Source organism: Merops nubicus, unplaced genomic scaffold (assembly GCF_000691845.1).
Source record: "Merops nubicus isolate BGI_N331 unplaced genomic scaffold, ASM69184v1 scaffold40726, whole genome shotgun sequence".
NCBI lineage: Eukaryota > Metazoa > Chordata > Aves > Coraciiformes > Meropidae > Merops > Merops nubicus.
This window is the reverse complement of record NW_008617694.1, coordinates 37,386-50,604: the sequence shown is the minus strand read 5'-3', so window position 1 is coordinate 50,604 and position 13,219 is coordinate 37,386. Positions and strand designations below refer to the sequence as shown.

Here is a 13,219-nt window from a genome sequence, read left to right as displayed (position 1 = left end):
CTCCACCATCACTCAAATTTTATCGATTCTCTTTGTGAACACTGAACAGACTTGTAAATGTGTGGTTTTAAAAATTCTGTATTAAAACTTTCATTTACCTCTTTAACTACTTTGGATACAAAAATGGAATTAAAGATGAAGCATCTTGTTTAAGACTTTTTTTTTGGAAGAGAAATCCTCCAGTGAGGAGCCTTTTAGTACCACAGAAAGATATATACAAATATATACAATAATGACCTTTATAAGAATAAAGCAGAACTATTTTAACCATCTTTAAAAGAACTGCGTAACAATACCATCAACATGTTCAAAAATTCTGTCTGGCATAACTTATCTCCCTCTTTACATTCCTGCAAATACTAACTACATTTTTAGCTTGAAGATAATTGTCATTACTGCTTAAAACATCAGTAACATAACCCCCTATACTTTATTAAAACACTCCCAGTGAAACAGTATTGTCCTAGATAAAATCACAATGAGCAATAAAGTTCTTTACACACAAAGCCCACTTGGTTTGACTATGAAGATTTTATAACAACTTTGGTACCTTGCAGGTATTACAAAATGTTACAGCAATATTTTCCTTCAAAGTCAGGTACTAAAAAAATTTGACACATAACTTCTGTACCAAATCAACTTATTCTGTCATCTAGCTTCCTTGTAAAATCACCACATATATCTGCTGCATGTTAACAATTATGAAGTGAATTTTTCACAAATAATCCAGCATTCTAATTTGACATAGTAATTAATGACATTCAAAATGCCAGACATGTATCTTGGACACATGGCTTAATACAAAATTCACTAGCTGTTTTTCTAGTAACTTCTTTTTTAAAACGTAGTCCTATTTATAGATAAGGAAAAATAACAGAAACATACCTGTTCCAGTAGCTCCAAAACTGGTCCTGCAAGTAGGCTTGGTGGCTACTTTCATCACCGAATGAGGCTTTGCTTTCAATCCAGTGAATTATGTGTCCTTCAACAGCTAGAGTGACAGCAGAAAATAAACTGAACTCTGAAAATCACACTCAACAGCCTGTAAGAATGTGTTTGTGAATACCCTACTTATCCCCCAATCTACTAAATAATTCATACTTGCAACATATTTGTAAAAGTATCTTTCACATAGGACATTCTTTTTCTTAAAGTACCAGAAAATATTTTAATAGATAACTATATCAATTTCAGATTAATTACACCCTGTTCTAGATATCTGCATTTATTCTAACACAAAAAAATGTAAAGAAAAAAGGCTAGACTAAGGTGCAATTGCATCCTACTTTCACCCTTACTTTGCTGGAAAGGAGTTGTCAGGTAAGGAATTGCAAACTTCTGATGAATAACAAGAACAGTTATCTAAGCTGGTAGAGACTGAAACTTCTTAGCAGTCCAGAGTAGAAGGTGTGAGAATGGCAAGGAAGTCTGTCATAGATATGTATCTGGTTCCTTACATTTGCAAAATCAGTAGTGCTTCACCAAAAAGAAGTTAGGAATAAAGCTTACATGAAAAAATGTGATTTTAAATTTCTGTTTCTTTCAGTGCTGTTGGATTTGCTTTGCTTCATGTCTTTCCTCATTTCTTGAAGGACTAAATTTCTAATACTAATAAAATTACTACTTTTTGATAAAAGCAAAGTCCTCTCTGTTGTTGACAATCTAATTTTGCAGGAGAAATCACAAGATTGACTATAAAAGTTCGTATTTCTCCAAGAACGTATTGTGGGATACCAGTACTGAGGGCTTTAAAAATGCTTCCTTTATTTTGAGTTGCTTATAATATCCATGGCCATGATGTCTTAGCCTAGGTTTGACCAGGGATGAGGTACTCAAAATAGCATACAGACCCAGAAGCATAATACATAAAGATGAGAAGAGGCTATAACAGCACATGATTCATCACAGACTGTAAAAATAACTCAGGAAACCTGGGTAAATAACTCATGAAGTCACCACACTAAACTCTATATGCCACCACTACCCTGCTATCAGTAACCAAGTTAACTAGTGTAGGCCTATACTACTACATCTTTCCCCCATGCCCAAGGCCCTCCCAGTACCTTTAGACCCCAGGAGGTGTAACAGCTGAGGCATAAACTGTGTAGTCCATTGAGAAGCAATTTCTAAGAAATATCTGTCTTTCCATCTATGTATGGAGTCATGGAGAAGTGAATGCAAGGACTGCCATACATTAGTTCAGATCAGACAACAGGTACAAAATAATTCCCTGTCAATCTCAAGTGGCTGAAATAATTTGAAAAAAGTAATGACCTATCAATACTCAGATTTTTAAAGACAAATCCATGCAACAAATTAATAGCTATTAACCTTTTTTTCTAATACTTTAGTAATATTACATACCTAAGAATTCTTTTGAGTGTTTCCCAGTTTCCTTTCTGAAGCATTAAAAAAATTAGCTCCATCTTGTTGCTTTTATAGTTTCCATTCAATATGGCTCCTAACTATCTGGCATACAAACTTCTAGGTTTCTAATGTAAAAGTGACTATCTTAATACCAACTACAATTTTTTTTACTGTGAGGGTGACTAAGCATTAGCCCAGAGACATTGTGGAGTCTCCATCCTTGGAGATATTCAAAAGCTGCCTGGACATGGTCCTGTGCAACCAGCTCCAGGAACCTGCTTAAGTAGATGCCCACCAGAAGTCCCTTTCAGCCTCAGCCATTCTGTGATTCTGTAATTTCACAGTTTTCCCTTCTAACTCTAGACGTGATAAAAAGTGTTCCTGCACCCCCTCAAGTCCTTGATAGCTTCCTAAGACCCTCCACAAATAAGAATTATGGAAACAAAAATGTAGAAATTAATTGAGAACTCGCCAGATGTGGCTTGACAAGTGAACTGCTGATCGTTAGGATGTCAAATCTCACTCTTTCAAACATGGAGTACTTCAATTACAAAGATGTTGGTTTATTTTGTACAGATAACCTTTAATTAACATCACTATCATTTTTCATTTTGGAGACATGATTAGTAATACAAGCATCATTAAGCTAAGGTGTCTTTAAAAACTATTCAGTTTTCTTTAAAAACTATTCAGACTCTTCTATACATAGCTACTTATCTACTGGATAACAAAATTATTGTGCTGAAAGATGGTATCTCAAGCACTTCTGAGTAGTGAGACTCAGTTTATAAATCAGTTATCTCAGTGAGAATTCCAACTGTTTCAATATGAAGAACAAAATACCAGTCATGTAAATGACTTTCACACAATGCTTTCAGCCTTCTTATTTTCTGGGACATACAAAAAAGTAGACATCTGCATAGATGGGTGCTACATTCTGTGGAGGCAAAGCACATGTCTTTTGGCATGAAAGTCAATTTACAAAAAGTGATTAATAATCCTTTACCCCTTGGACAACATGGATGTTTTTTAATCCATGGTCCATCCACTAGGTCATCTGATTACCTTCCTACATGCCTCGAGACCAGAAAATGTAGATGAACTTTGACAGGACCTTTATACCTACTTTTACTCCTTCTTGCCATACAGGTTTTTAAAAAACAATAGAGAACTGCACAGTTGTATTTAGATACAAAGTGATGGCAAAAGAACAATGACACCTTTATCAAATGACCTATAGGTCTAACAGTAATGCTCTTCAAACTGCTTTGAACTAATTGAGTCTAGTATTTTAAGATAATAGGTATTTCAGACATTGGTTCATAAAGACAGTGGGCAGACCACATTAGAGGGGGCAGTGATTTGGGGGTTCTTACTGTTGCTTGGGTTATTTTTTCTTTCTTTTTGTGATGATGAGAAAAAAAAATATGCAAAGACCAAAGAGGAAACACTGGTTAATACTACTTATGAGCAAATCTCTCTGACCCAGTCTTCAAGTTCTTAAAATTGTTGGGTAACTACTGAAAAAATGAGATGTATTTGTAATATCCCATAATATACTTCACTTAAGAAGCCATAATATTTTAGCATGAACACTTCTACACAAAGTAATAACAATGATAAAAATTCTTTTAAAAGACTTACCTATTGGCACTTCTAAAATAAAGTCTGGTGTTTTGTCATAACCCTTTGCACGAAGCTGATCTTCAGCTATACATAGAGAATAAGAAGTATTGTTTATAAAACTATTCTATTATGTAGACAGCAGCATGATTAATTTTATTTTAAATAAGAATGCAAGAATTACTAATGCAGTCATACATATCTTTCTTATTCATGTAATGCTGTGTCAGATTAAATGAACCTTTGTAGAAAACCTGAAGCATGGATATAAAAATGCTTCTTTGTCATTCCTGCATTTTTATGTCTTCATTATAAACATCATTAATTCAAGCTGTCATACAGTATTTTATAACCCCCAAATATTCAAAATAGAGGTATATTTGCTGATTGAAAGAAGAGTCTCCCTACATTAGGATTAATCTCAGCTCTTCCTATCAGCACCACAAACGCAGACATACTGTAGCTGCCTTCTTGGTGTTATTTTTTTTTTTTTTAATTATAAGCATAAAATTTTTAGAAAAAGAAGATCCTCCTCTTGCAGAAATCTATTAAAGGAGAAACTACTGTTTTAATTTCTCTTGCTTCCTGCATCCTACAGAACTTATCCAATTTCAAAACATACAAAGATTTAGAAATTCTGCTAACAATAACTATACAACTCTATTGATTACAAATATGAGGGCTGAATATTTCAAGAACAATAATGAGTGAGCAAGACAAAACTGTGAATGACAAAAGATGCTCCCTTTTTTTTTGTTTTAAAAAAAAAAGGCAGCCCAAGCAAGCCCTTAATATTTTCTAAACTACTGTCCTTGATTTCCAATACCATTACATTGGTATTTCTGAAACACCATTTCTCCATTAGAATTTGGAGTGACCTGGTCATTCAATTCCAGGCATGGCTTTCTGTCTTCACCCAAGCTCAACTAATGGCACTACCTAGTAACAAGTAAGGCTGTGTAGCCCCTTAACACCTACTGGGCTGTTGACATTGCCATGCATCCCATTCGCCTTTCTACATCACCTTTGATTAAAATTAATGGTCCATTCTCACTGTTGGGTAGCTTATTTCCAATCCATTTATCAGGTTAGGACAGTAGTTTCATGGCCAATGTTCAGAACCCAGTTTTTGAATACTTTGTGCATACCCTGACAGGTCAGCAGTTTGAGTCCAAGTAACATTTTAATGACAAGAAAAACACACACCCTTAGAAATCAAAATATTTTAGAAGTGCCTAAAGCAAACTTCCCCTCTCTTTCTCACTGAAGAATGTAAGCCTGAAGTATTTTTTTCTATAGTGAACTCATCCTGAAAGTGGGACTAGAATAATTTTGGAAAGCTGTACATTCACTTAAGTCTAAACTGCAATAGTTGGTTATTCTTTTTGATAGTATTGTAGTATTTCTTTTGAAATGTGAGAGTATTTCTCCACTGTTTGCATAATAAATTGTAAATACAATTTACAATAAATTGTAAATACAAGTCTTTGCATCTGTTAAACTTTTCTAGGGTTTGGAGACAGATTTGGTTGCTGACTAATTTGTCAAACCCAGGAATACTGATAAAAGATGTTAACATTAATAAGGTTCTAATTTAACAGAACCTACGAATAGAGTTGTATGCCATAACATAAAAATGAATTAATATTTTATGTAACATTTTAATCCTGATAAAAATAAACTCCATCCAATTCTATTTAACCATAACCTGCCCTTAGGTGTTAAGAACAGTCTAGAAAAGACAAAAGGATGTCTCAGCTGAAATCTTCATTATTTAATTATTTAAAAACACACAAAAAAAACAGAGGGAAGTTGTCCTTCACATCTAACAAATGCTAGTACCACAAATTCATGGAAAAGTACCTTAAAAAACCCACTGAAAATCAGGACAGATGTAAATACATTTCTTGATAAGTCAACTGGGCAGGTCTCTGAACTGGAATTTGTATCAGCATTACTTCTAATGTTTTTTAGCAGATTCTGTTTTCAAGGATGCTTGATTACTTTTAAAATCATGTGATGCTAATGCATGGCTTGAAAAAGAACATCTTTCTTGCTTTAAATCTGTTTCTGAATGTTCTCATTTGGTTTCTCCTAACATTTTCTATTGTGATAAACACTGGAAAATATGTTAAAATACATTTATTATTGATGTGAGTTGTCTATCATGTGCAGGAAAAGTATTACATATCACTGTTTTTAAAGTGTTTTGAAGCTTTATAACTTTGGGGAAGAAAATAAAATAATTATAGAAACTCCCCATGGTCACCATAAACTTTTTTTTCAAACCAAAACCTCACCAAAAGAAAAGAAGTTCCAGTTTTTCAGTCCAGGTATGTTTCAGATTGGTCCAGAAGCTACAAAGGTAGCATTCTGCACCTCAAAAGATCTTTTAGCTCTAGCATGGATTAAGAGTGTAATCTAACAACTGCTTGAAAGCCATCCCACAGCAGTCTGACAGGTACATTTATGCATCCTTGGATGTGAAAATTACACTGCAACAGCCCTAATATATCTCTACAAATTAATTCAAATTTCCAACAAAACTGCACCTTCATCTTTACCATAACTTCACACTCAGTCATAACCATTTAACACATCATTGTTCTTATACTAGCCTCTGGATATAACAAAGAAATCAAACATTCTTCTGCTGGTGCATGAACGAGCAGCAACTGCAAATTTAAGATTACAGCAGAAAACACTGATCAGATTTCATGATTTATATCCAGGGTACTACTGAGGGACATCACAGTGGGAACCAAAGGAAGATAAGCTTCCAGACGAAGGTCAGTAACTCCTCATATAGCTAAAAGCTTTCCTAATATAGAACCTATATGGAACCTGGAAATTCCTGGCATTTCAGTATGGCAACGGAAGCTGTTAGCCTGTTCTGAAAGAATGCTTCCATTGATCACTTTAATCTCAGGCAAAGTGATAAAGACTTGACAGTTGTGTTTTTACTGAAGAGAGGACATGGTATATGAGGCGCTTCTCATGAACAGTGGATTGACAAAATTCAAAACCCACCAGTCTGCATAAGTTTCCAATCAATTTCTGGATGAATCTGAAGGTGTTACTTCTAATCTGTAGGCTTTGAAAGCAAACTGCTCCAGAAACAAATTACATCCTGGACCTGGAAATCTGTTTCATGCTCCAGCACTATACTGGAGCAATTTATACTCACTGTGTCCTTTGACTGTGTTTTCTTCTGTAATAGACTCTGTGCTGCCCAAGATGAAAACAGCTGATACAAAAAACTTACTAGTCTTGAAAAAGAGTATACTGGAATAGCACACTAACACAGAAACTGCAATAATTCTGCTTCTTCAACATGTTAAAAAGCGATGGAATTGCAAGTACAGCAATCTAAGTCATAAGCCACCTTCAAAACTAGAATGCAGTCTCACTTACAGCCTAACAAAGCCTGAATTTGTTGGTCTATAGGAAATAATGTAGTCTCTTCTGTTTTCCTGAGGTTTTCTCCAAGCAGTTTCAGAACTAAGCTTTTCAAAAGGAAAGATTTTATTGTGAGGGGTTCAGTAGGGTTCATCTTGCAGATATTCAGGGAATTTTTTTTTTCTAGAAACTTACAAATGCAATGCACAGAAATAATAAATATAACCTGTTAACATATCGTAAATCATAACTAAAGAATACTTCAGTATACATAAAATTAAAACACTAGATTAAGCTCTCCCATTTCTATCTTTATATTCTAATGGGTTAACCCATTCTAGATATTTTGATTTGACAGCACAAATTTCTTAGAGCTTATTTCTAAAGATAAAATTGATGCTTATCCAAGGTCATGAAACATTAAAATTTAAATCTAATTTGTGTACTACAGAAGCTTGCGCAAGCCAAATAAAATTACAATTGTTGGCCTGAGGATCCATTAGTGAGTCATCTAGTCCATTCTCTTGTATCGTGACAAGACTGATTTCATTACCAGCTTTGACGGATGAGTGTCAAATCTAGCTCTGAATTTTTCATTGAAGATGATTCCACAACCATCCCTGGCAGCTGGTTCTATAGTTACTGTTTAGTATTTTAACTCAACAGAATCTCTGCAATTATTTAAGCCTATCACCTGTATCTCTGCTCTTACAACCAAGCAGGAAGAACTACCTCCTCACATTTTCAGTGCCATTTTAAAGTTGGCAAGCAAAATTTACTCATGTCTTTTTCTCACTTTTCTCTAAAATAACTCTATTCCTTAATCATATAGACAAGTCTTTTAAAGACCTTACTACTCTTTTTAATTTCTTAAATTTATTTAAGGCCTCCAAAATCTTAACCCAAACCTAATTTTAGGAGAGCTTGTATTTTCCAGTAAAATCAGCAAAATTCCCTGGTTTACTACAACACTCAACCATTAACAGGAGACAGCATTTCACTCTGTTATTGTCTCATCACATAAGGAATCCAAGATTTAAGAAGTCATTGTTAAGTTTATTATCACAATAACAGAAATGATGCTTTAAACATTAATCATCCTTTTAATGGCACTCATATACAAGAAACACAATGCAGACTAAAAGCAAAAAATGAAAATAACTTCTCAAGTAATTAATGCTTAAAATAAATTTAAATATAGGTAGTGATTGTGAAAAGAATATTTGCATTGGTTTGGAAGCAGGGGGCAAAAATTCCGCAGCAACTGTACAGAAAGCTAAATGAGTGAATCCTCCAGCACTTCTTTAATACATAAAGCATTTTGAAGCTAATATTTTGTATGTTTCCTCCTAAGTCTCATAAGGCCTAGATTATGGCTAATATCTCATGACACCAAAAGTAATACTGCAGCAGATATTAAAGCATTTTTTTCAGCTACTTATCCTATAAAATATTAATTGCAAGCCTGTGCATGTGCTGTGTATATATAGGGTATTAGGTAACTGAGTTCCTGCTCAGTTCTAAATCAATAAAAGATAACATGTACAGCATCAATCATTTTTTACTCTTCCTTTACTACCTAATACATAGAACATTGAAGCTTATTTTTTCTTAAGTAAACAGTTACTGAAACCTTTGAAGCTAAGGATTCACTGGCTAGCCTCTCCTATAGATTCTTACCGATGAAAGACAGATTTTTTTCCAAAAGCATTTCTCGCAGCAAGACTTCATGCTCATGCCCAATAGCGCTGACAGCTTTAGGTTAAGGAATGGAAGATTACTTTGGTAAAGAAAAATCTTCAGAAAATCATCATATGTAAATTAATTGATGAAAAAATTTGTTTGCCTTCATTTACATTTCAGAAGTGATCAGTGATTTGAACTTCCTTAAAGGGATTTTCAGAGGTATTTACAGCACTTTGTGAAAATCAGACTATTGTCATCAGCACACATTTTAAAAAATTAAGACCTATTAGACCATATTTATTCAGTATAAATAAGGGTAATATTTCAATTTTTGCTTTATTTCTCCCCCAAATTTAAAAGACAGGGAGCTTAAAATGTCATTAAATACCTTTTAAATTTCTCTTCATTGACTAGTGTATCAAGTCTCTGATTGATCAAAGCATGAAATAAGCTTGTTTCTTTATATTCTCAAATTGATAGAAATTACATCCATCTGAAACATTTTACTGTAACAAAACATCCTTTTAACTGATTTTTCAGAAGCATGAACTATGTCAGGGAAGGATGAAATAATATTTTACAGTGAAGTCCTTTTAGAATCATAGAATAGAATCATAGATTTGTTGAAAGATCACCTAGTTCCAAACCCCCTGCCACAGGCAGGGACATCTCCCACTAGATCAGGTTTTCACTTCACTGATGGCCTGCTGATCCAATGTGCTACTCTTAGCGATATGTAAAAAAGTCACCACATCAAACATTTTTAATGTATTCTCCTGGAGGTCAAAGTTCTATTCTGGAAGCCTTTAAGAAGAATCTTATGGAATATCATAATAAAGGTTCCTACATTAAAAACAGTTAAGTTCCTAATTCTGTTTAGAATAACTTTTGGAAACTTAAGCTACAGATTATCTTACTATTAAGAATTAGTTACTTAATTTATATCCACATTTTATGTTGAACAGCAAAAAAACTAATTGTTTGGAATAATTTCATATATATATATATATACAGTTTTTATCAACTGAAGCCATATACTGTGTTAAACTCTATTAGCCGTTTACAGAACAAAAGGGGCAAATGAAGAACAGCAAAAATGTAAGAAAAGTACTGCAAACAGAATTTATAATGCACCATAAGCAGAAACACTTAGTCTATAATAATACCTGTTATTGATGTATGGCAATGACCATGGGGCAAAACTTGTAAATAACCTCACAAGCCATTTTCAACTCCTGCAATCTAGCAGCCTAGCTTCCCGTAAGCATCTGAACTATTACTGAAAAATAGCCTCTTGGCATTTACAAAGAGGTTGACTTCATACTTTAGTCCATGCATATACAATTAGATAGTTATATTTAAAATCAATATGCAATCCTTCAGAAGACATTATGCTTTTAAAACCTTAACTTTAAATTGATTTTTAACTATTTTATGCACCTCAGAATTAACATCTAATTCAGCAACATACTTTCAGATAATGCACTTGCATAGCTTAGTATTAAAACTTTTCTGTACCAAAATGGAATTGAAAACCTCCTCATTATTCTCACTGATGTCACTGCATATTCAATAACTTCACTTGAACCAAAATCTGAAAAGGACAGAAAAGATCTTTTAAGACTGGTCTTTGCAAGTTATTCTTAAAAACTCGCCATAATTCTACATGTGTGTTATTATTACTTTTAAACATGACACTTTCAGAAGACTATAGCCAGATTGTTCATCAGCAAAATATTAATCTCAAAATCCTGGATATGAAAATTAGGCATCAACAACCTTTTAAAAAGTGTAACTTATTAGACTAATGCAGTTCCAGAGAGTTGTGCTTAATGTTGAAGACAGTCTCAATGAATATCTAAAATTACGATTAAAACCACAAAATAGAAATACAATTAGAACTCTTGTCTGGCTGCTATTAAAGTTAATGGGAGCAGGGCTGAGTCTGCAGTAGACACCAGGCAAGTACTTCTAGTGCAAAGAAGGTCTTTTTAAGGTGTGACCACCACATGTATCACAACTATAAGAAGTGGTGTTCTTCATGCATAATTAACATCACTGTAGCTTTTCTATCCTGCAACTGTACAGTGAAATCAAGATCTTCTCCCAAACTGTACGCATCAAGATTTATGCAGAGGTTTGCTAGGGCCTGGCAGGGAATTGTCTTCCTAGCTTGCTCTCTGATAGCAGGCCATGATTTTAAAACTGCTCCATTGATAGCAGACTGGAACAGAAGAGCTACCCAGTCAGATTTTAACATATTAAAATCTTAACCTTCAATGCCCAGTACTGTGTAGAGTTGCCCCAGTATTCTCATTGGATACTGAGAATCTCTAACCATTTCAACACTACAGAAAAAATATCCCCTAAAGTTCAAGCTACATAGTGTTTTCTCTACAGCTAGCCTCGTTTTCTTTAAGAAGAGAAAGTAAAAGAACTGCACTGGAATGTCAGACACAAGTTTAAAAATACTAATCAGTTAATCATACCTGAATTGCACCTAAAAACATTCTGGTTGAAAATCAGATTCATAATACAGCCAGGCCATAATGTTGAACAGTATCTATGCAACTTATTAATTTAACCACAAAATAGTTGAGATTGGAAAGTATCTCCAGAGATCATCTACTCCAACTCCAACGCTCAAAGCATGGTCAACTAGTCTTAACAGAAACCCAGACATGCATTTCAACTAATCAAAACCAAAGAGGTTCAATCAGGCATATGAACGTGTAGCTACCAAACTGACAACATCCTGTGGTCCATCTGATTTTTGTTAAACAATATGAAAGAAAGCTCTGCAGTGACCCTCTAGCTGATTGAATGTAAAACAGAGGAGTATGAACCGTGTTTTGTGAAGCAGAACTTTATGTCAGGTTAAAGCTAGACACATCTTTTCCACACAGTCTAAGCTCGTCAATTGTGCACCTAAAATTTTATGGGAAAGGATACTGTTTGATGCAGTCCACCAGTGGTCCATAACAACAGTCATTCACAGTACACTGCAGACAAATAAGAGAGGTAGTATAGTGATGGGTAACTACAAAACCATTATAGTTAAACAGTATCTTAAAACCAGTAATTACTTTTCTTCAAAAAGGCTATCAGGTGCTGTTCAGATTTAATCACAGAAAACAGAAACTGTGCTTTTATTCACTATAAAAGCAAGCTATTAAAAAGTGAAATGCTCCCCTCACAAATATTGCATTGCCATTTATGGTGCACCCTGACCTCACTGATAGTTTACGATGACAGTAATTAAATGAGGTTTAAAATCTTTTACTCTGCTAGGCAGATAACAGCATTGCCACAGAATAAAAGAAAAAAAATTAAACCCGTGATTAATACCTGATAGATTTGATTTGCTAGAACTCCATCTGGAATCTGAGAAGGGTCCCGTAGCATACTATTTAGAAGAGTTTTGGAGGCTAGAGAAACAAAGAATAAAAACATACAAAAAAACGTTAGCTCAGTTTTCAGCTGGCAGGAAGAGACACACTTTTATAAGGACAGTGATGATGTTGATAATTTTGAGAATTGTCCAACCAGCAACTACAAACATAAATTTGTAGCTACTTACCCATTTTGATACAATTAACTCTAAAACTCTTGAAACACTAAAGGATCTTATTAACACAGGGTGGAAGCAAGCCCTTGTCTACTTAATCGGTTCCACTGGGCAGTTTGTGCTTGAGAAGTATCACGGAGTTCCTAAGGAAACTGTTCAGTGTGGAGAAAATGTAACACAAAATAACCTCTGTATCCTGTGAGAACTTAAGGAAGAAGATATGTAAAAATTCAAAACAGCCTTTAAAAAACAATGCTTGGTCTCAACAGCCTCAAGCCCTTCATAGACTTGATGATTCCAAGTTGGTAGTTTTCAACTGTATTTATTTACTTATTCAATGTTGACATATTTCTCTGACTGTACTTTAAAGCTCACAAGACTTCTTGTGCTATTTTCAAATGTATAAATCTAAGACACAAGAAATGAGAATTTAGGTATAACCATTTATCAGACTTCTACTCACTGATATTGACACTAAAATGAAAAAAACCCCACACAAGTCAGGAGATGCCCTTAGTTTATATTCAAATAGAGTCCATGCAAGCACTGGCTTTGTTTTTTCCCCAGATGCTTGAT

The 13,219-nt window shown here is 34.2% G+C and overlaps 1 protein-coding gene across 1 annotated transcript in view; it reads right to left on the bottom strand.

Moving 5' to 3' along the window:
* Positions 1-885: 885 nt before the first annotated feature.
* The window catches only part of LOC103775754 (chromosome unknown open reading frame, human C15orf41), a gene marked incomplete at both ends in the record, with an annotated part of 36,364 nt that continues 24,030 nt past the window's right edge, over positions 886-13,219 (bottom strand). Inside the window, 5 exons of the mRNA XM_008943228.1 lie at positions 886-991; positions 4,012-4,077; positions 9,070-9,137; positions 12,028-12,077; positions 12,424-12,503. Coding sequence (XP_008941476.1) covers positions 886-991; positions 4,012-4,077; positions 9,070-9,137; positions 12,028-12,077; positions 12,424-12,503 — 370 coding nt within the window. The remainder of the gene's footprint in view (positions 992-4,011; positions 4,078-9,069; positions 9,138-12,027; positions 12,078-12,423; positions 12,504-13,219) is intronic.